At 37.4% G+C, this 24,352-nt stretch overlaps 1 protein-coding gene across 8 annotated transcripts in view; it reads right to left on the bottom strand.

Moving 5' to 3' along the window:
• The window catches only part of LOC106074351 (uncharacterized), a 118,810-nt gene that overhangs the window by 77,246 nt on the left and 17,212 nt on the right, over positions 1-24,352 (bottom strand). For 6 of the 8 annotated variants that reach the window (XM_056004660.1, XM_056004662.1, XM_056004666.1 and 3 more), the window contains one exon: positions 9,334-9,511. In XM_056004660.1, the coding sequence (XP_055860635.1) occupies positions 9,334-9,461 (128 nt within the window). In that variant the 5' untranslated portion in view covers positions 9,462-9,511. Of the gene's footprint in view, positions 1-4,733; positions 4,994-9,333; positions 9,512-13,798; positions 14,001-24,352 lie in introns of those variants that run through there. The other 2 variants (XM_056004659.1, XM_056004667.1) reach the window with 2 other exon arrangements.

Genomic DNA, 24,352 nt, shown 5'->3' on the forward strand with positions numbered 1-24,352 from the left:
TACTAATGTACATTTTGGTTTCTGATTTTGTGTTATAGCGAATACATTTCAAAGTAAACCAGGTCCTTATAACTTCAGTGCATTAATGGGCCGATCTGTTTGATTTGTTTCATGTGTATGTCAATGAATAAGACCAGTAAAGGATGAGAAATAACAAAAACTGAACGGCCATTCTCTTTAGCTAGTTATTATAGTTAAGTTATAAAGTAAGAAGTAGGTCTACGTGTAAGTGACATTGAATGCGTTTGTTTCCTTTATAAACAATTAACGACCTTTATAGGCCTATTTACTAGCTTAGTGTATTTACTAGCTTAGTGAGCTCTACAAATGTTCTTTTAGAAAAGACTAGCTTTTGAAATGCTCAATTATTATTATTATTATATAGCGCTACTTTCATACTTATAGCATGCTCAGAGCGCTTTTGGTCGAATCTCATTTGTGGTTTTCCGTGCTGCCTTTAGGCGCTCAGTAAACACAACTCTGCCCGAGTCGGGTGTCGAACCTCGAGCCCCCTTCTAGGCAGCCAAGCCAAGTTCAAGCGCACTTGGCCTCTCGACCACGCTTCCCACATTAGAACAGGAAGTAATGCATTCTTTGGATATATTCCACAGTATCGACTTAGTGGTACACGCAATAATCTCATCGCCAAACCCAACATTTATGAAAATTGATTGGGCCAAAGGTCAGCGAATCACTATAGCCTAAATCCCTCAATAATTTAGTGCTTTAAATGTACATAGTCATTAGAAAATGAATTTAAGCAGAGTCAAAAATACATAGCATTTTGACTTTGGAAAGCCGTATATTGTCTAACACTAATATATCTAGCAACTTTACAAGAAATTGGCTAACAGCTTTGCATAATAAACAAGAAAGGGTTTACCTTAATATTCACAGTTTGCTAGCTAGAAATGAATCAAATTTCTAAGTTTAAGCAACTAATGGTTATACTCTGATAATGAAACACCAAAAACGTATTTTTATTAGTTTCAGGTTCAGTCAGGAACAAAATATTTGAAGATTAGGACTATATTTAAATAACATAGTGTCTAATCACAATCATCTTTTTATCCATGTAGAAATTGTTTTTCATATATTTTAATTTGGTTTCATTTTTCTTTTCAAAATGTTAAAGTTGGTAAGCTTGGTACGGCAGATTGAAAACTAATGTTTAATACCATGAGGAACTAGGAAGCAGATATTGAAGATAAGGCAGTTATGACAGTAACAAATTGCCTTGACTAGATGTGCAGTAAACACAGCAGCTAACACCAAGATTTATATATGTCTAATCTATATCACTAGTGCTTGATACACATCTTGGACAACTGACCTTTCACCTGCCACCATCTATGACGTAATCACATAAAACATATTTTTAGGTCTAACCATTACCTATGTATACTGCGTTTCCAGTGGACCGTGAAACTTGCTTAAGATCCGAAGAGCTCCAGAGAGATGACATATACATAAAGAATGAGTGGAAACAAAAGAAACGAACTGTTCGGATATCACAGACTGATTCGGAATGCTATTGGCAAACAACTAGTGTTAGGATATCACAGACTGATTCGGAATGCTATTGGCAAACAACTAGTGTTAGAATAAAATGATTTTTTTTTCTCGAAGTTATTGTCAGTATTTTTAAATTTCTCGCATATTAATGTATAATTGATACAAAATTCAAAGTGTTAAACTTTTAGAGAAAAAAGGGTGGAGATAATAATAATTATATTATTGAATAAACTCAGTTTGTATAGGTCCGTGATAGCTCCTTTCACTAGATCTTCATTATTCAAGTACAATGAAACGTCTGTACTTTCAGCCTTGAGTTTGTAAACGTCTACAACCATGGCATTTGTTTGAACTAAAACAGGAAATACATGTTGTTGTTGTTGTTGTTTTTTTACTCATTTAAAAGAAAAAAAAATATTTGTACAAAGAGAATATAAACTGTCACTGTCTGTCTGATTGTATGGCAAAATGTTTGTGCACGTGAATTCTCCCACACCCTATCTCGAATCAAGCTGAAATTTTGCATAATTATTTCTTATACTGACAACACAAAAACTAATTTAAAAAATTAACTAACTAGTTAAGTAACTATTGGTAATTTATTATTATGTTTGGTATCTTGAATAAGGGAAAGAAATCGTCCTTGAAAGATGTGGTGGTATAAGTTGAATTGAGGACTCTTGAGCCCTGAGTGAACATTCCCAACTGGTACAGACAAGTGATAGGATCATAAGGCACTGAGAAAGCTAAGAGCTAAACAAAAACAATTTGGTAAAAATATTTCTAATCGCACATTTATTATATCTTGGTTACAAACACACACTACATATCCATATAACTGCATGACAGAGCCAAACTAATTGATACAATTACACTTAATATAAGCATTGTTCTTTTTCTAAAGTATTTTTATGTTGTTGTTTTTTTGTTTTTGTTTTAAATTACACATTTTCAAACTATTTTCCCCCTACCAATGTAAATCCTATTTACTAATTATTGTTATCTTAATAAATAACTGTCGGTGTGTGTGTGTGTGTGTGTGTGAGAGAGAGAGAGAGAGAGAGAGAGAGGACTCTCGTATTGTAAAGTCAATCGTACATCGTTATAAAACAAAAATAAACACATAAAGGTGATGCAGATTTTTATATCTTTTCTTATCTACTTGTTTGTTTCAAACTTGAGATCATGTCCACACTAAAGCTAGACTTAAAGTATCACAGTGACGCACTGAAGAAGAGGAAACGTCTCCTCCTTGACTCATTCCCTCCTCCTCAGTTTGGGAACGTTTCCCTATTCTAAAATTCCTAGTATTTTCTCTACTTCTGTATTTGACCTCTTTTTGACAGCCCTTATCAAGTAGCCCATTTTAAATCCTGCAGTCCACCCCTGCCCCAGGTAAGCAATGTCAGCTCGACAGACAACAATAGTGTATCTAAAACGATTCATCACGGTAATAAAAGCTCTGTGTGTGTGTGATCACACAGCCTAATAAGTTTTTCTTATGGGGTAATAAAGAAACTGTAAGCACGGGGGGGGGGGGGGGGGGAAGGAACGGGCTAGACTAGCACAAAGTTAAACATACTTCAAATCGTTTGTATATAGGCCTACATAACTTTCAAACATAGAGCTGCGTGATTTAAACACTGGGTTTCTTTTCTGTTTTCAATCATAAGTTTATTTTTTTGTTGAAGTTGTAAATTACAGTCGAAATAAAGTAGAATAGGAAGTACAAATAGAACAAAAAAAAAATACATGAAAAGAAAGAAAAAATGAAATGAAATAGAATTCTAATTCCAAAGAAGGCTGAGGTATTTTCTTGTTTCTTCCTTATACTTCTTGAGTGGGAGCCCTATCCCTTCATCATTTTACTTGCTCCGAGGTCATCCAAGAGTTATCAGGTGTGCTATTGAGTTCAGATGGTAAGTAGGAACTGACAAGGCAAAGAAATATGCAAAAGGAAACAAAAAAAGTAGCTTTAAAGAAAAGTTGAGCGTTCAAGTAGAAAGTAAAGTTTCCAATAATTGTTGACAAGTTACTAAGACAAGAAAAGGAAAAACAATTGGGTGAATAGAAAACAATGTTTGTCTAGGTCTAATTAGGAAAGGGAAACGATATACTCTCGAGACGTGAAATGCCTCAGTAGTCTAGGTCTAATTAGGAAAGGGAAACGATATACTCTCGAGACGTGAAATGCCTCAGTAGTCTAGGTCTAATTAGGAAAGGGAAACGATATACTCTCGAGACGTGAAATGCCTCAGTAGTCTAGGTCTAGTTAAAAAAAAACAAGAGTGAAATGCTTTTTGAACCGTCTTTAGGACCCGCACGTCAAACATTTATCACTCCAGAATCCTAACGCTCTACCGTTTGGCCACCTCGTTTCTATTAAAATTATAGTTAATATTGAAACCTGGCAAACAAAAGAAAAAAAAGTTATAAGGTGAGAGAAAGAGAGAACGTGGATATGGGGGAGGGAGAGAGGGAGAGAGAAAGAGGGGGGGGGGAGAGAAAGAGGGGGGGAGAGAAAGAGGGGGGAAGATTTGTCTTTTAATGCGCACGACTTGCCAGTCTATTTTGGTTAGATCAGATTTTTGTTTACATTACTTTAAAGCTTATGTTTCATAATTGGCAATGTTAATGTGTGTTTAATGTGGCGTAAGAGTTTAACACGGATGCATAACTGTAGGTCTACACAGGTGCATGAAACAAGTCACACCCTCTCTTTCCTTCCATTACGGAATTCGTTCTTTGTGGTCTATCCAGCGAACTTAAAGTTCAAAGAGACTACATCGACAATGAATTAGTCACGGCAACAGTCAGGCGGGATTGAAACTGGACCATACCATTCTTCGTACATGTATAATCATCTCCACCAAAAACGTACAGATGAGGTCACGTGTTTTCATCGTCTTGTCCTGGTTTTTACAAAAACCAAGTCATAGGAACGCAGGACGTAATACGATGTAGCTCAACTGCTATGAAAATACTAACTTCACTATAACGACATTTAAGGTACAGTAATTAGGATTCTATGTTGTTGCCTTCATATGAATCTCAACTCTCATTTCAAACATACGAACGAAGGAGACTTATTGGGGACAGCTTTTATATAATCAAAACTTTATATTTACGAACGAAGGCCACTTATTGGGGTCAGCTGTTATATAATGAATACTTATATATTGAAATGAAGAAGAATAAATAAGTTTGCCTTCGCTTACCTTTTGAAATATGTACACAATTTGTCAATAAATAAAACACTTCCTTTCAAACTAAACACAAGAGAAGAGACCACTGGATCAGGTAGCAATAGGACACTCTACACAATAATACAACTCTTGTCGAGGGAAAAAAATTACACAATAGTGTTTGACGTGACACACACACACACCTAACAAACAAGTGGTTATGATGTCAACTAGAAACCAAAGGAAATATCTGGCGGTACAAAACATGGAAGGCGGGTTATGGGCTCTGTTTAGTTCTACTTAAGTAATCTTCCAATCTCTAAATTTATTTCTTAACTCGAGGTTGGGCCCCAGTAGAGCATGTGGGGGTGGTGGGAGTGCTGGTGGAGGAGAGGGCGCGGACAAAAATAAGTTACAGATCCGCTTATATTTTCTGTTGGTTGCGAAACCCGGATGTAACAGGCAGGACTAGATCTACCTTTAGCAGACTATACGCTCGTGTTCTAAATTCTGCTCCAGTTCTGTTCCGCTTTCAAAGTTATTTAGCTGGAGTTGTTGCTACTTCCATACAAGTTAATTTATTTCGTTTTTTGTTTTTTTTTCAACTAAAAATACTTTTACTGTACATGAATAGAATCTCTCTCTACGCGCCGTTCTATTATTTATATCCACTTCTCAGTGACATCTACATTTACATTAAAACAAGTGGAGAACAAGCATATAAATAAATAAATAATTTAAAAAAAAAAATATATATATGCTTGTAGAGAGGTCAAGTACGATTGAACTTGGCTTGTGTTGGCTACCTATGAAGGGGGCTCTAGGTTCGACACCAGACTCGAGAAGAGTTGTGTTTACTGAGCGCCTAAATGCAGCACGGAAAACATTCTCCCTGATTACCCCCCACCTCCCCCACTGGTTCACAAATGCTATAAGCATGAGAGTAGCGCTATAAAAAAGCCATAATTTATATATATATACATATATATATATATATTCACTATTTCAATAGATGCCGTGGCGATGACGAGCTGTCAATTAATCATAATAATATTTTTTATTTATTCCGCTCATCAATTTTCTTTTCAATCTCATATTGAAACTACAGAATTGACCAGTTAAAGAATCACGTAAACTTCACGTCTGCTCAAGTTTGAATGTAAAAAAAAAAAGATGGGGGTGGAGCCCAAAATGTAATGCTGACATATGGTCTCACATCAAATCTCAAAAATAACTTTTGTAAGCTCTCCAACCTAAAACTGTCCTGTCTCTATCAGGTAGCCCGAAGCAAACAGCACCGGTAGACCAGCACGGGTGCATGGGAGAGAACTCTTGTCACATGCGTGGGCCAATGATTTAATTTTTGTTTTCATTTCCGACTGTAAGGTCTATATTAGTCAACTAAAAGGCGATGCATATCCAGACAATTTTTTTAAACTGCCTTCACTACACAGGAAAAGTAAATTATATATCTATTTTGTCGTTGAGAGTAAGGGTAGATTGAAATGAAAACATATTTTAATGTCTTTTGTCGTTGTGACAGGTGGGGAAAATGTGACGTGTGTTTGGCGCGTTTTAATGTCTAGGGGATGATTATTTTTAAAGCTATCACACACCAACCTATCAGCATATGAATCGGGAGCAGACACGCAACGAGACAAAGCAATGAAAGATAGATACAAAAGTTAAAAATGAAGAATATTTATTTACATAAATATACATATAAGAATAAAAGGGGGAGGGTTTGCTTCTATCTCTAAATAATACTAGCTCTAATCATCACTCTTGCACCTAATAAGAGAGTATGTCACTTTGTCCTCTGACTTAGCTGGTATTCCTGTTGATGTCGCAGCTGGCTGTGTCCTGCCTTGAGGTTCTGCAGCTGGAGGTGGCGCTCTAGCGGATAGAGGGACGCCGGTGATATAGTTCTAGTGGAGTCTCAATCCCAAGTTCTAATATCTGTAGTGGGCACAGTAGGGCGGGTGGACGGCTACCGTGGGCACAAGGTTACTGCGGGCAGAGCGGATCTGCCGTGGGCAGCGTAGTTGACAGGATATGTCCAGTGAGTTGCAGAGGGTTGGCGTAGCTATGACGTCTCACACAAATCTGAATCTATAGGGACGTCGCACCTAATAGCTTGACAGGTGGGCTGTCGAATAGGCGGGCAATGCCGATAGCGCCAAGTGGTAGTGTTGAGTAGATCTCAGTAGGCAAGTGCAGTGCTGAATAGCATTAATTAAGCACATAAATAGTAGGTGATTCTTGATATCAACAAATAGGCAATAGGCAGACACCTGAGGGAGGCACCAGGTATTCCTCTAGGAGAAAGGATAAATGAAGTAGTCCAGACTCGATAGCTCAGCTCGAATGAGAAGTGAAAGAGAGTCTAGCCTGATTTAATTTACCTTATATACAAAGGCCTGGAAAATGTGGGCGGACACAGGAAATGTCCTAGGCTTAGAATTATCTTACACGTGGGTGAAGTCCGACAAGAGATGGGATTCGCACATTGGGAGGTCAATGGGCGTGTTTGTCCTCGTGGTCTCCTAGATCAAAGAGAGGCATAGGAGAAAGGGGGGGGGGGGAGTGACTTGCATTCCACACAAGGTGGTGTCCACTGCGGCCGTCAGATATCCTGTCGATAAGATCAAAGTCTGTGCGTATCTTTGCCCCGGTCAAGGGGAGATAACTCGAAAGACGCGCCTTAGCTATCTCCAAGGTGGTCAACTAAGTCTAGCCTGGAGGGGAAAAGGTGGTGCGGGTGAAGAATTTGGGGGTAGGATGGGGAAATAATTAAAATAAAATAAATAAATAAAGATAAATAATAATTAATGCTGTGATAAATTTGAGTGACTCTGACAGCGAGTTTTTGACTTGTCACAGTCGTGTCCCCCCATGATTCACCTTTTAGCCCTACCTATCAGCTGCACGAAATATATTCGTGTGCTTCCTTACAGCTTCCTTAAGCTGATCTCTGTTACGTCGAAACATTGAAGGCCCTTTTCTTTAGCCATTTGAATAGATGAATGGCATTCGTAGTTTTGTCTTCCTAGTGTATTTAATTCATTGAATTTGATGTTGAAAGTGCAACATTTGAAGGATCTTAATTCATGTAGGCCGCACCCTTAGAAACTCTAAGTTTTGTGATTCATTTCAAAGCTTTGTTTCAAGCTAAACAAACCAGAAGATGAGAGTATCATGCCGTCGTATAAGAGTGGAGGTATCTCAAAAGAGAAATTACGTTTTAGTTGTGTGGCACTGAATGTTTGTTTTTAAAGAAACAGACACAAACCTTGGGGAATGGGATAACAAATAGAAATAGTCATAACATTTTGAACACCTCTGTAGTTTTGTATCTTTACAAAGGCAAGTTTCAACATCGACTACTGGTTTGATTGGAAGCAGCAGTTGGCTGAAATGTCCCCTTTCTTAACACAAACCTAACCTATAAATATCGCTAAAGCAAACCAGAGCAAAGGATAAAATAGTAAAACGCTTCGGCCATGAACTAATTCTATTTTTAAAGAATTTACTCTATTTCAGTTTCAAATCATTTTGTTTACTTTTTCATTTCTTTATTAAGCCTATTATTTATTTATTTATTTATTTATTTCTAGCTTAAAACAAACTTTAGGAATCAATCACAATAATTACGTTTTGTAAAGGTGCGGCCTATATATTATTAGTGAAATGAACTACTATTCTATCTCTGGCACTGCCAGGGTCGAGCTTCGTAAAAGGAAAACAAAATTCACTAGTCGCTTTATTATTATTATTATTATTACTATTAACCCTAACTCCACCAGAAGCAACATATGTCCCATCTATTCTGAATAACACTATTGGTTTTGTTTTAAAAGTAGGAATGGAGAAAATAAATGATGCCAAAAGAATGTTGAAAAAGATTGACGTCCTATTGGACTCAGAAAGGAAAAAGTCAGTTGTGAACAGGGGACTGAACCACCGAGTGGTGAATAAGGAATCTATCAAAAACATGACAAAACAGAGCAATAGTCAACATACAATACTGATAAGCCTTAAAGAAGTGAACCTATGAAAACATTAAGTCTGAAAGAAGTGAAGCAATGAAAACATTAAGTCTTAAAGAAGTGAACCTATGAAAACATTAAGTCTTAAAGAAGTGAACCTATGAAAACATTAAGTCTGAAAGAAGTGAACCCATGAAAACATTGTCTGAAAGAAGTGAACCTATGAAAACATTGTCTGAAAGAAGTGAACCTATGAAAACATTGTCTGAAAGAAGTGAACCTATGAAAACATTAAGTCTGAAAGAAGTGAACCTATGAAAACATTAAGTCTGAAAGAAGTGAACCCATGAAAACATTGTCTGAAAGAAGTGAACCTATGAAAACATTGTCTGAAAGAAGTGAACCTATGAAAACATTGTCTGAAAGAAGTGAACCTATGAAAACATTGTCTGAAAGAAGTGAACCTATGAAAACATTGTCTGAAAGAAGTGAACCTATGAAAACATTAAGTCTGAAAGAAGTGAACCTATGAAAACATTAAGTCTGAAAGAAGTGAACCTATGACAACATTAAGTCTGAAACAAATGAAACATTGAAGCTAACATAAATGAACATAATGAAAACCTTGAAAAGTCTAGACTCACTTGTTGACGTTATCTGCCACAGACTTTTGCAGCCAGTTGTTGGTTTGTCTCTGAACTTCTGCTGTCTCATCTTCCTGAACTTTATTCAGAATATGGTCAGGAGTTTCTTTCTTTACGGACTTCGGCATTTCAGTTTTTTTTATACTGGATTTTCTGTTAGGTCATTTCTTTCTTATAACTGAAAACAAACAAAAAATGTAAAATTATAATTTTTGCTAGGGGACTCACTAGGGGTGCAATAAAAGTGAACACAAAATTCCATGTAGACTAATGTACAACACTCAATGAGGTTGACACAAACATTTGTTAAGTTCTTAACACAAGAATGTCAAATTCATCCTTCACACTAGAATGTCCAGTAAGCCCTTTATACGAAAGTGATTGAAAAGTCCTTCATACAAGAAAGTATTGATAGTTGATTTGAGTTACTAACCGTTTAAAATAGCTACCATACGTAAGCATGCTAGGCCTAGAAGTAGTCAACTAGTATAAAACAACAACACGGCAACATATATTGATATACAATAAAAACTATCATAATCCGTATATTATTGCCTTATCATTTAAAACTAGTCAACCTGTTTTCTTTCATAGATCTCGGGTATAATACGTAAAGTATAAACAAAAAGAATACTGCTGCACAGTTACAGAATGAGAAATTCTCACTAACTTTCAAAACACTCTTGGTCCAACTAAGAAAACAAAGTCAACTATAACGTAGTGCATACAAATATAAAACAAGATTCGAATCGGGAGAATAAAACGAAAAGTCATAAATAAAAATACCACGATGACTAAAATGACACTTCACCGGATACAAGAAAAACATAACAACTTTTCTACTTGTTTCGAACATGTTCAGGTTTCCAAAACAATATCCCCATTGAATTCTTTTTATTTGGCACTATTTTGACAGCACATCTTTAGGGAAATCCTCTTGTAATCTTATAACATATACAATACAAATCATTTAAGTATTATTTTAAGAATGGTGTATTGAATAAAAAAAACAACTAATGACATGTTATTTCATTGCCACTTTTAGTTTTTGAGATCTACAGGTGACGGACACAAGGACGGACAGGAAGACAGACAACACACAACCAATATTGCTGCCTGGTCGTGCGGTTTGCGCGCTGGACTGTCGTTCGGATTTATCGACGGTCGAGGGTTCAAACCCTGCCCGCTCCCATCCCCCGTCGTCCTGTGGGAGGTTTGGACTAGGAAGTAAACTATCTTCAACTCTGAAGGAACATCCGAAACATGTAAAACATTTTACAAACAAACATTTTTACAATACTTGCCGCTAAAAATAATTTAATGAATGACTTTTGATGTTTAGATAAATCTTTGGAAGACATGATGTAGCTCTGCCTCCTATGATAAGCGATCCTTACATCAATCCACTAAGATAAACCATCCTTGCATTACTCCCATATTAAAGCCAATTTATGTTCCACCAAAATTAGTCATTCTCAATCCCGCATACAAACAATCCTTGGTTCGATGTGTCTTCATTCTTTCTGTCTAATGACTTGGGCCTTTGGTCGCCAAAAGGTATTTCCAAATAGTTTCAATACCTACACATACGTACGCCAGCAACGTTATCAGATATGTATGTATATATCATCCGAAGTCATTAGAAACACCTTTAGGTAATATTTAAATGTAATTAAATCTAGTCTCTCAAGTTGAACAGTGCCACGATCCATTCTCTTCTTTCCAAACAAAGCTAGTTGGTTGGTTTACTAGATTGTATAAAAGGACTGATGCTCTACGGGGATAGCCAAAGCAATGGGCACCATGTCATGGTTGCAGAAAAGAGTGTGGAACAATATCTTGCTGACTAACAATACCAAAGCCTACCGGGCATGTGTGATGAGCACTTTGCTATACGGAAGTGAAACATGGTCAACCTACTCATGGCAAGAAAAAAATGTAAATATCTTCCACCTCCGATGCCTAAGGCGGATCTTTAAAATAAGGTGGCAAGATAAAATAACCAACGAGGAAGTGCTACGAAGAGCAGGGTGCCAGGACATTTTGCTCTGTTATCAGCAGCAGACGCCTTGGCTCGCTTGGCCACGTTCATAAAATGACAGATGGTCGACATCCACAAGACATTCTGAATGGCGATCTAACAGAAGGCAGGAGAGCAGCTGGTCGTCCATTTTAATGGTATAGGGATGTATGCAAACAGGACATGAAGCTCTTCAAAATCGACACTAGCAGCTCAGAAAAAATGACACTTGATAGATTCACATGGAGAGCAAGTATAAAGGAAGAGTCCCGGATTGCAGACGCCATACACATGAGTGTTATTTCACTACGAGTTGTATGGTGACGTTCTGTATGAAATTCACCCCTCTCACTCCCTTAGTTGAATATAGATTTCGTGAAAGCGATGCCGTAGTAGAGTAATGACAGTAGATAGCACTGCGGCACTAGGTAGTAGAGTAATGACAGTAGATAGCACTGCGGCACTAGGTAGTAGAGTAATGACAGTAGATAGCACTGCGGCACTAGGTAGTAGAGTAATGACAGTAGATAGCACTGCGGCACTAGGTAGTAGAGTAATGACAGTAGATAGCACTGCGGCACTAGGTAGTAGAGTAATGACAGTAGATAGCACTGCGGTACTAGAGTAATGACAGTAGATAGCACTGCGGCACTAGGTAGTAGAGTAATGACAGTAGATAGCACTGCGGCACTAGGTAGTAGAGTAATGACAGTAGATAGCACTGCGGCACTAGGTAGTAGAGTAATGACAGTAGATAGCACTGCGGCACTAGGTAGTAGAGTAATGACAGTAGATAGCACTGCGGCACTAGGTAGTAGAGTAATGACAGTAGATAGCACTGCGGCACTAGGTAGTAGAGTAATGACAGTAGATAGCACTGCGGCACTAGGTAGTAGAGTAATGACAGTAGATAGCACTGCGGCACTAGGTAGTAGAGTAATGACAGTAGATAGCACTGCGGCACTAGGTAGTAGAGTAATGACAGTAGATAGCACTGCGGCACTAGGTAGTAGAGTAATGACAGTAGATAGCACTGCGGCACTAGGTAGTAGAGTAATGACAGTAGATAGCACTGCGGTACTAGAGTAATGACAGTAGATAGCACTGCGGCACTAGGTAGTAGAGTAATGACAGTAGATAGCACTGCGGCACTAGGTAGTAGAGTAATGACAGTAGATAGCACTGCGGCACTAGGTAGTAGAGTAATGACAGTAGATAGCACTGCGGTACTAGGTAGTAGAGTAATGACAGTAGATAGCACTGCGGTACTAGAGTAATGACAGTAGATAGCACTGCGGTACTAGAGTAATGACAGTAGATAGCACTGCGGCACTAGGTAGTAGAGTAATGACAGTAGATAGCACTGCGGCACTAGGTAGTAGAGTAATGACAGTAGATAGCACTGGGGCACTAGGTAGTAGAGTAATGACAGTAGATAGCACTGCGGCACTAGTGCCTTTACCATAGATTGGTGTGGACTTCATTTCATAATATATTACCAATTTCTATATTGAATTGAGCAATTGTTTGATTTATTTCGATGTTTTTGGTAGCCTATTATTAGAATGTCTATCATTAGATAAGTTAGCATTGAGAAATAGGCGTACGCTTTAATTGTGTTTATTGTAGCTATGATATCATAGTTAAATCATCACTTGCCCAGCGCAGCCAAGGAGGGGGGGGGGGGGAGGTTGATAGTTTTTTGACCTTTAAAAACTCCCTCTTCAATGTAAAACTACAGCATACTTATACAAGATACACCACTAAAGTTGACCATTTTTAAAACATAAAATGTGTACATAAAATTGATAGCTCCTACATTAACGATCAGCAGCAATACAACCACATAATTTATACTTTCTAAGTAACAAAAAATATAATGAAATGGTGGTCTATAATTACTCATTATATGTATTGTTTTGTAATCTATCATTATTGCAAGAAGTCTGTTCATGATGGTGAAGTCTATCTTAACAGTCCATCTAATGATTACCACATAAGCCGCTTCACAATATGTTCACCTACCTAATTTTTTAAAATTTAATTCACCAATAAAACAGTCGAGTACCTGGCCGTGCAGTATGCGCGCTGGACTGTCGTTTGGTTTTTTTGATAGTCCCGTGTTCATACCCTGCCCGCTGCCATCCCCCGTCGTCCTGCGGGAAGCTTGGACTAGGAAGTAGATTATCTTCAACTCTGAAGGAACATCCGAAACATGTAAAACACTTTATAAACATTTTATAATTCCCGCTGAAGCCGTGTTCCAAATAAAAAGACGTGAGCCAAATTAAATTTAAAGAAGATTCAAAAGAATCAAACCAAAGTTTTCACTGTATGGCCAATTAGGTAGTTGCTTGTTTTCCCTAAATATATGCATAAACTGCCATGAAGAAATTTCAAGCTAGAAGGAGGAATTGTATAATAAAAATAATAATAATAACTCACTTTGTGACATTTAAATGACAGGTTGATGTTTTAAATATACACAGCTCAGACTCTTGACTATCTGTAGACTAAATCCACGTGACTGACTGTAATATCTACACGCCAGACTATTCGGCAACAAAGAAGCCGCTTTAATTAGTATCCAAACGTGAAACAATTCGGCACATTAATATACTGATACATATTTATCCTTGTAGTGAATACAATGAATGATATATAGAAATAACCCAAAACTAAAATTGCATATGTGTGTTATGTGGGCCTGGTTGTGATAAGAAGTTATTATCATGTTATCAAGCCAAACCACTTCCTTTCATATCAGAAGTGTTTTTTTTTATAGTTTGGACAATGATAAAATGTCTTAAAATAAAACTGTAGACTTTATTTACTGCTGTGAAGATAACTAACGTAATCGAGGATCTGAATATTATATTGAAATCAATCATATGATTAGATTTTAAATTAATATTCTACTATCAGACAGATCGATTTCTAAGAAATACAAGACCTTCTAATTTACTCTAGTGACCTAATTTTTGGTTTTAAGTGTGTTGATAGTGTGATCAGTAACACGGGATGTAAATTAAATGTAATGAAGTTTACAAGATAAGACAAATACATAGACATAAGTAACCTGATAGTCGACTTTATTTAAATGTAATGAAGTTTACAAGATAAGACAAATACATAGACATAAGTAACCTGATAGTCGACTTTATTTAAATGTAATGAAGTTTACAAGATAAGACAAACACATAGACATAAGTAACCTGATAGTCGACTTTATTTAAATATACTACAACAAAAAAAAAAAGACGCCCACGGAAAGAACTTAATAGTCGACTTTACTGAGCTAGAACAAAACATTGAGCACCAATCTCTGGGAAGACAACTGGCAATATACTACAGAAATGTGCAGGGTTTCTCACGTTACACAGACATTAACATTCACCTTTCATACAACTGGAGAGTTTCAGTTATGACGGGATACCAATAGCAAAGTGTTTGCTTCATTCTACTTTCAAAAGTGTTGATTAGCTTGTCATTCAGAGGGCAGGCGATACATCTTGCACACTTTGTACAATTCATTCTATAAACTCTTTCGCTGTAGCTCATTTTTACAGTTTCTCATCTTTCAAACTCTTCATGGGTCAACGCTGGGCGGACAAGGATATCAAAAACGGCTCTAACGATTTTCCAAGAATTGACAGTTTCTGTATAAAATTGGGAAAAAAATTGCACCCTAGTTGGCCACACAGGGAATACTCTGGTTCGACCTTTATGCTTTTTCAAATTATAATCGTCTTAAAAATATATTAAGTCTGGAGGTCAAGGCAATCTATCTCTTCAACACACGTTTTCAGCGTGTTTTCCGCATGTATTCATTAAAAAGAGTTCAATAAATAGAAATTCAGAAACATTTCGCGCATCGTCTTGTAAGTCTGGAGCATTAGACCTAGCATTCAAATTGTATATACTCTGAGTCAACTTCTTGTAAGTCTGGAACATTAGGCCTAGCATTCAAATTGTATATACTCTGAGTCAACTTCTTGTAAGTCTGGAGCATTAGACCTAGCATTCAAATTGTATATACACTGAGTCAACTTCTTGTAAGTCTGGAGCATTAGGCCTAGCATTCAAATTGTATATACACTGAGTCAACTTCTTGTAAGTCTGGAGCATTAGGCCTAGCATTCAAATTGTATATACACTGAGTCAACTTCTTGTAAGTCTGGAGCCTTAGGCCTAGCATTCAAATTGTATATACACTGAGTCAACTTCTTGTAAGTCTGGAGCCTTAGGCCTAGTATTCAAATTGTACATACTCTGAGTCAACTTCTTGTAAGTCTGGAGCCTTAGGCCTAGCATTCAAATTGTATATACACTGAGTCAACTTCTTGTAAGTCTGGAGCATTAGGCCTAGCATTCAAATTGTATATACTCTGAGTCAACTTCTTGTAAGTCTGGAGCATTAGGCCTAGCATTCAAATTGTATATACTCTGAGTCAACTTCTTGTAAGTCTGGAGCATTAGACCTAGCATTCAAATTGTATATACACTGAGTCAACTTCTTGTAAGTCTGGAGCATTAGGCCTAGCATTCAAATTGTATATACACTGAGTCAACTTCTTGTAAGTCTGGAGCCTTAGGCCTAGCATTCAAATTGTATATACACTGAGTCAACTTCTTGTAAGTCTGGAGCCTTAGGCCTAGTATTCAAATTGTACATACTCTGAGTCAACTTCTTGTAAGTCTGGAGCCTTAGGCCTAGCATTCAAATTGTATATACACTGAGTCAACTTCTTGTAAGTCTGGAGCATTAGGCCTAGCATTCAAATTGTATATACTCTGAGTCAACTTCTTGTAAGTCTGGAGCATTAGGCCTAGCATTCAAATTGTATATACACTGAGTCAACTTCTTGTAAGTCTGGAGCATTAGGCCTAGCATTCAAATTGTATATACACTGAGTCAACTTCTTGTAAGTCTGGAGCCTTAGGCCTAGCATTCAAATTGTATATACACTGAGTCAACTTCTTGTAAGTCTGGAGCCTTAGGCCTAGTATTCAAATTGTACATACTCTGAGTCAACTTCTTGTAAGTCTGGAGCCTTAGGCCTAGCATTCAAATTGTATATACACTGAGTCAACTTCTTGTAAGTCTGGAGCATTAGGCCTAGCATTCAAATTGTATATACTCTGAGTCAACTTCTTGTAAGTCTGGAGCATTAGGCCTAGCATTCAAATTGTATATACTCTGAGTCAACTTCTTGTAAGTCTGGAGCATTAGACCTAGCATTCAAATTGTATATACACTGAGTCAACTTCTTGTAAGTCTGGAGCATTAGGCCTAGCATTCAAATTGTATATACTCTGAGTCAACTTCTTGTAAGTCTGGAGCATTAGACCTAGCATTCAAATTGTATATACACTGAGTCAACTTCTTGTAAGTCTGGAGCATTAGGCCTAGCATTCAAATTGTATATACACTGAGTCAACTTCTTGTAAGTCTGGAGCATTAGACCTAGCATTCAAATTGTATATACACTGAGTCAACTTCTTGTAAGTCTGGAGCATTAGACCTAGCATTCAAATTGTATATACACTGAGTCAACTTCTTGTAAGTCTGGAGCATTAGACCTAGCATTCAAATTGTATATACATTGAGTCAACTTCTTGTAAGTCTGGAGCCTTAGGCCTAGTATTCAAATTGTACATACTCTGAGTCAACTTCTTGTAAGTCTGGAGCCTTAGGCCTAGTATTCAAATTGTACATACTCTGAGTCAACTTCTTGTAAGTCTGGAGCATTAGGCCTAGCATTCAAATTGTATATACTCTGAGTCAACTTCTTGTAAGTCTGGAGCCTTAGGCTAGCATTCAAATTGTATATACTCTAAGTAAACTTACACATTCGCTTTACTGTGGGGAAGGGGGAGAAATGGGGCGGGGTAAAAATATTCAGTTTTTTTTTAAATCGTTTATTATTTTATTAAGACCAAAAAAAAAACGATCTTACAAAAAGTTATCGAGCAACACTTGGACACACTAGACCAACACTTGGACACACTAGACCAACACTTGGACACACTAGACCAACACTTGGACACACTAGACCAACACTTGGACACACTAGACCAACACTTGGACACACTAGACCAACACTTGGACACACTAGACCAACACTTGGACACACTAGACCAACACTTGGACACACTAGACCAACACTTGGACACACTAGACCAACACTTGGACACACTAGACCAACACTTGGACACACTAGACCAACACTTGGACACACTCGGACATATGCTAAGTTAAACAATCGAATATATATTACGGTTTCAAAAAAAAAATACACACAAAAAAACGTGTTAAAAAGCTCGCTTCCATTGAGTATCGATAGTCTTGAGTCTATCATGTCTTTCATTGTGAACGATTCAAAACTATGCCATATCTCTCCTGGTCGCGACTTTAACGAGTATGCTATCTTGCTTGTAAACTAGAGTTCAATTCACGCTCTGATATAGGCTGGGTGAAAAAGAAAAAAAGAAAGTTGCTCGAATTTGAATTCGAACTCAAGCCTCCATGATGGAGGGCCGACGTGTTTTGCCACTGAGCTATTCAGGTACTTATAAAAATAAAAGGTTTTATTAGTTTAAAATGTTTAACGAACGACCAAATTCTCTACATTATTGAGATAATTGACACGAGTCTATATATATAATTCTCTTCATGGCTCAAGAGTTTGGACACCAAGTAATGGAAAGATCACTCTTTTATTTCTGAAAGTCGGACGGACTAGTGTTACCCCACGTAATTTTAGAAGGGAAAAAAAGAGGGGGAGGAAAAAAAAAATTTACACCGTCACCAAATAGCAGGGTCGGACTTAACAATTGTGACCAAGAAGTCATGGAAAGAGAACAAGTAATCTACTCTGTATTCACCCGTCACATTGTGGGCCCAATGCGAACGGATTTCGAGAGGACCAGTTTTGGTAGGGATACGGATAATAAGTGAAAATTAAGAGTTTGTATTAGAAAATAAATTCGTCTTTGCATTTTATTCACTGTTTCCAACATAGATGTCGCTCAATAGCAAGAATTATCAAATGTTTCAATATATCTACGAAAATTGTTGACCTCAAGTAATACTTCATTAGTTTGAGGAGCGAGAAGCTTCTTTCACTAGATTCAACAATTACGGGTATTGCATAATGCCCTTTTTTTTATCGCGCCTAGAATTGGCGTTTTCCATATTGAATGACACCCCAAAATGACAATTTTAGTCTATTTTTTTCAGGAGATTTGTATGGGTTTTCTAAAGATTTTAATAATTTCCGGATATTTCCAGGACTTTTTCGTATATTTTTGCTATTTCAGGAGATTTCGAGGAGTTCCTGGTAAATCGACAGGTGGCCGCGGGAAATCTGTTATAATTTTTTAAATGGTTTAATTTAATAATTTATACACCTAGAATTAGCGCGCGTCCTATGAAAGTGCGGAGCCTATGAAAGTGCGAGGCCCACTGCGGTCACATAGGTTGCAGTGGCCTAAGGGCGGACCTGCAAAATAGCGGCGTATGCTTTGCCTCCTGTCGACAGTATTAATTACATAATCACGGGACTAAATACTAATTGATAAGATCTTGCTCTAAATGAAAAAAACACAACAAAAACAAAAAAAGCCAACTCACATCATGCATTTTGTGAATCTCCTAATTTTACTGTTATGAACTGCATATTTTCATATTTTGATTCATTCAATAATCCAAAAACATTTAAAAAAACAACAACTCATTTTGTGAATCTATTAATTGGCTTAACATTTCAATGTCGAGTGTTGAACAAAATATCAGCTTTAGATTAGATCTCGAGACTAGATGGAGCAAGAGCCTGGCCGTATTTTGTCCCACACTAACTATGGTCAATTTATCACTGTATAGTTTTAGTTTTCTAATATTTATCTCTTTACCACAATGTGCTACTTGTTTTACATAATAAATTAACTGCATCTCTTTACCAATGCATTCGAAGACGTATGCCAGCATGCATGTACCAATGAGCCCTACACAGTAAATTGTGTCTAATAAGTAAATTAACATCTATGTACCATTTGTAAGCCTCTATGCACTAAGGCTCCGTACTGGGATCAATCCCTTAAAGCACGGTCAAGGTATCTGGCAGTGTTCTGTAGGGTCTGCCTGTGTCCGTACTTAGCAAGACCCCCGAACCAGTTCTGTTTCAAGACTAGTATCTTTGAAAGTGTTTCTGAGCACACTGCAGTCGTAGAGGATGTGTTCCACGGTCTCGTCTTCAGCGTGGCAGTGTCGACATCTGGAATCGTGATTATCCCGGATCCTAGCGAAGTAGGCTCCTATCGGACAGTGTCCAGTTCGGAATCGTGCCAAGATTGCTTGCTCCTTTCTGTCTAGTTGCCACCACTCGTCTTTCCTGTTTGGGCGTTTGTGAACTTTCCAGACTTCCGGTCCAGTGCTACAATGGTCCCAGCTGTTGTACCATATGGACTTGATCCATTCACTAATCCTCGCTTTTGCACTCTCGTATGTTTGCGGCTGCTATGATGGGTCTAAAAGCTTCCTAGCTTCGCCAAACTGTCAGCCCTCTCGTTTCCTCTGATTCCACGGTGTGATGGAATCCATTGCATCACCATACGTACCTGATGTTTCCTTTCGAGGCACTCCACGCACGCCATAGTTTTTGCCAGTTGTGTAGGCCATGTCTCTGGGCTCTCGAGAGCTTGCAAGCCGGAAAGTGAGTCTGTAAAGAAAGTTACATTGGCCGGTGCCACAGGAAAGTGAGTCTGTAAAGAGAGTTACATCGGCCGGTGCCACAGGAAAGTGAGTCTGTAAAGAAAGTTACATTGGCCGGTGCCACATGAAAGTGAGTCTGTAAAGAGAGTTACATTGGCCGGTGCCTTATGAAAGTGAGTCTGTAAAGAGAGTTACATTGGCCGGTGCCACAGGAAAGTGAGTCTGTAAAGAGAATTACATTGGCCGGTGCCACAGGAAAGTGAGTCTGTAAAGAGAGTTACATTGGCCGGGGCCACAGGAAAGTTAGTCTGTAAAGAGAGTTACATTGGCCGGTGCCGCAGTTCCTTCCTCTATACGTCTTTCAATATGCTTCAGGGCACTTCTGATTCCTTCCATTTCCGCAATGTAATTGCTTTCTCCTGCACAAGGGCCTACTTGTTCGTAGTTTTCTGTTGCACCGGGGAAACTAAATACCGCTCCAAAGCCTGAATTTGTTCTGCCTTGGACTTCTCTTGTTGATCCGTCCATATAAAATTAATGGTATCTTTCGGGAATTGGGCCATTGGTATCTTTCGCAGTGACATTTAGTAGGTTTAGGTTTTGTGTACATACATTTCTTGTTTACCTTTGGGTCGACCAATGTTTTTCGCACTTCCGGTAGCTCATGAACAGTTACCGGGTGGATAGCCCCGTAGGAGAGAGCGTAGTTCTTTCCAGGGTGGGACCAAGCTCTTGGGACAGTCCTAGTGCTGTCTCCATAAAGGATGTCCTTTTGATTAGGCCCCTACTCACTCAGTCGTCGACTAGGCGTCTGGGTGGGCTGCTGTCTGCCAGCCGTTTGCATTTTTCGTATGCCAACAAGACGGCTCGTTCCCTACGCAGGGCCAGTGGGGATATTTGCCATGATCTCGCCAGCGGCAATAGGGGATGTCCGAAATGTACCACATATTAGCCATATTGCTTGGTTCTGCACTGAGTCTAAGCCCGCTAGAGACTTTTATGTACCAAATAGTACCAAAGCGCCCTACACAGTACACTAATTTCTCTGCACCAATGCGCCCTACCCTACACAGCAAATTAGCATTAACTGTATCAATGCGCCTACACAGTAAATTAGCATTTCTGTACTGTACTTCACTTTACCAATGCGCCCCATTAGGTATACTAGCATCTATCCACCAATGCGCCCTACACAATAAATTAACATCTCTGTACCAATGCCAATAATAATAACGCCATAGACTTATATATAGACTACTAGACTGGAAACCGGAAATAAATTCTTATCCGCGACTGATTGATCGTGAACATAGACTATATCTAATAGAGTCACTATTGCGGAGCAGGCATGTTTGCGGAACAGCTCGTCGAAATTAGTTAAAATCTACTTTATTTTGAAATTTTCTGCTAAACTACTGTAACGGTGCTGCGCATGGTCCATTTCTCTACATTTCCTATATATGGGTTTTCCTTTCACAGCAGAAAATTAATTTTGACTCCAGGTTAAAGTTGACAGGGGTAGAATCGTCCATTATTTTTCACGTACCAGGAGAACCGCATAGGTCAGGGCTTAAGGCTTTTTAAAAATGATAATGACACATCACCTGCATGATACACATATTTTTAGGTTTATAAATATCCATTTAATGCCAGGAATTTAATTTTTAAAAAATTGGGAGGTGTTAACACAGTTTTTACCTTTTTAAAGATAGTCACAATTGTGGAACACTATAGATGCCATTTATTTGACCTGCGCATTTAGCTTAATATTTACATAGTGATTTAGATTATCTGAATTTAAATATGAGTTTATATTAGTAAACATAAATTTAAAAACATTTAGACAATAATATTACATATAATATATAATTTATGATTACCAGACGTCCAGCAAAAAGAGGACAAATCATAATATCAAATAATATCATATAGGCCTATATAATATTAATATAACAAAAAAGAATTAAATAATAGTGGAGAATAAAATCTTGTAAGGAAAATCAGGGTAGTGTGACGTCAATTAAATTAAAGAGGTAAAGAATTAAAAAGTGACAATGTGTTGTCTTAAGCTTTATTAAAATAAAATTAAATGTAAAGGATAAGGAGTTCAAGTATTCTATAAGACTAATCAATATATTCTTTATATGTTCCTCAAACATGCCTGCTCCGCAATAGTGACTCTACTATATAGTCTATGGTCGTGAACATTGTGTTGAAAGTTGGATCAAGGCGTTGTTTTGTCAAGTAGTTCAAAGAAGTCAAGTTATTGTTTTTCAACCCTAACCTATGTAACATATAATTTTATGTTTTAGATCTAGATCTAGTAATTGATTATCAAAAATACACAAAAAATCAAAATTTAGTGTTGCATTCAGTATTTTGATAAAGAAGATTATGTATCTAAAAATGTTCAATTACTAAATCTAGTTTTAAAAATTAAATTATATGTTATATTGGTTAGGGTTGAAAAAAATAGCCTTTACTTCTTTTAACTACTTTACAAAACAACGCCTTGATCCAACTTTCTAAAAAAATTTCACGACATTTTTTGTAGTGTTAAAAAGTCTCCATGTCCAGTCTAGATATGTCTAACGCATTGTCTTCGACTTTGAAGGTTAAGTAAAAGTGTATTTAAATTTGTCAAGACCCTGCACTGACCTATTTGCTATCATTGTTACATCACTTTTGTCTACCATGGTAGAGTGAATTAATTTTATTCTCGTCGACGTTTGTCTTCGGGGCTATCTGTTAAATTAAAATACTGTCAACCTAGCGGAGACCATACAAACACACAGACTCTGCATTTATATAAAATATCAAAGCCACTCATGCGCTAGATAGAAGATTCCACCCCTCAAGTTACACTACAATATCAAGGATGTTAGGATCTACAAGGTTGGGTTGTTGTTTTAAGCACATCTTTATCATTGTTAAATACTGCATGTTGTACAGTGTAGTTTGAACTGAAGCCTTATCTCCCTCATTGGACTGTGTGTCAGTGTGTCCGTGATAGCCCTTGATTTATCAAACGAAAAGGATTTTAAACAACAATACACACCAGAACCAGGCACAGCAGTGAGAAATGTGTGCACAGTGGCAGGGTAAGATAAAAGATAAAATTCCAATACAGAGTTCCATCACGTAGTGTAACCCAAGAAGAAAAAAAAATACAAAAAAGTACTTTAAAAAAATACAAAGCTTATGTATCAATTAGTTCGGATCAGTCATGTAATTAAATTTGTAATAGATCTAGAATCTAGACTAACAGTAATAAATTTGGAGGATTAGAAATATTTTTTATCAACTGTTTTTGTTTAGCGCAATTTCATGCTTTTAACTTTCTCAATACGCTATGATCCTATCACTTGTCTAGACAAGTTGGAAAGGGGTTGGGGAGAAAGAATGGGGTATCTGGGTGATTGCTTTTTAAATATTTTTTTAAAAAGGGAACGATCTGATTTCGAACTTATGGGCTAAAGCCTTCTCAGGCCAACGCGGTAACCACTCTACTTGCGAAGAGTCTATGAACATGGAAGATTGTCTAGGTATCTATTGTTTCTTTTTCATGTGTTCACTAAGCCTCAGACCACAATCTATAAATGGCACTTATTCAGCTTATACAACCACTTCAGTCAAGTACAATTTCTTTCCCTTGTTTGAATACCAAAACAAAACAATTTATTACCAATAGTTAATTAACTGATTGATTAATTTTTTTGTATTGACTCTTGTGTTGTCAGGTAAAAAAATAAGCTCCTAGATTGTACACGTTTTGGCCAGACAGACAGTGAGCGTGAATTTTGTCCCTTCATCTTTCTCTATTCAATAACAAATACAAAACGCATGCTGAAAGGAAGTCACGATGAAAGTATCGGGTTTAGCGACCTCTGAAAAAATACAAGCCACTATTTATTTGTGTAGTCTGTCTGACGTCTGTCTCACACATTTCAAAGGTCCTGAAGTGGGTATGATCGCAGGCAATAGTGTTTTAATTGTATTTTATTGAGGAAGATAGACTTGGAACACGTGAAAAAAAAAAAAAAAAAAAACAACAACAACAAAACGCTGCCATTTGATCTCCAGTGTTTACAAAACAGCGGAACCACAGGGAATGCCTATTAGTTTATGTGAAAACAGCGGAACCACAGGGAATGCCTATTAGTTTATGTGAAAACAGCGGAACCACAGGGAATGCCTATTAGTTTATGTGAAAATTCTATTTTCTTTTTAAATTAGAAAAATATTTTATTTATTGCTTTCATTTTTTCTTGCAGATGATAATGTTC

The sequence above is a fragment of the Biomphalaria glabrata genome, chromosome 11, assembly GCF_947242115.1.
Source record: "Biomphalaria glabrata chromosome 11, xgBioGlab47.1, whole genome shotgun sequence".
Taxonomy (NCBI): domain Eukaryota; kingdom Metazoa; phylum Mollusca; class Gastropoda; family Planorbidae; genus Biomphalaria; species Biomphalaria glabrata.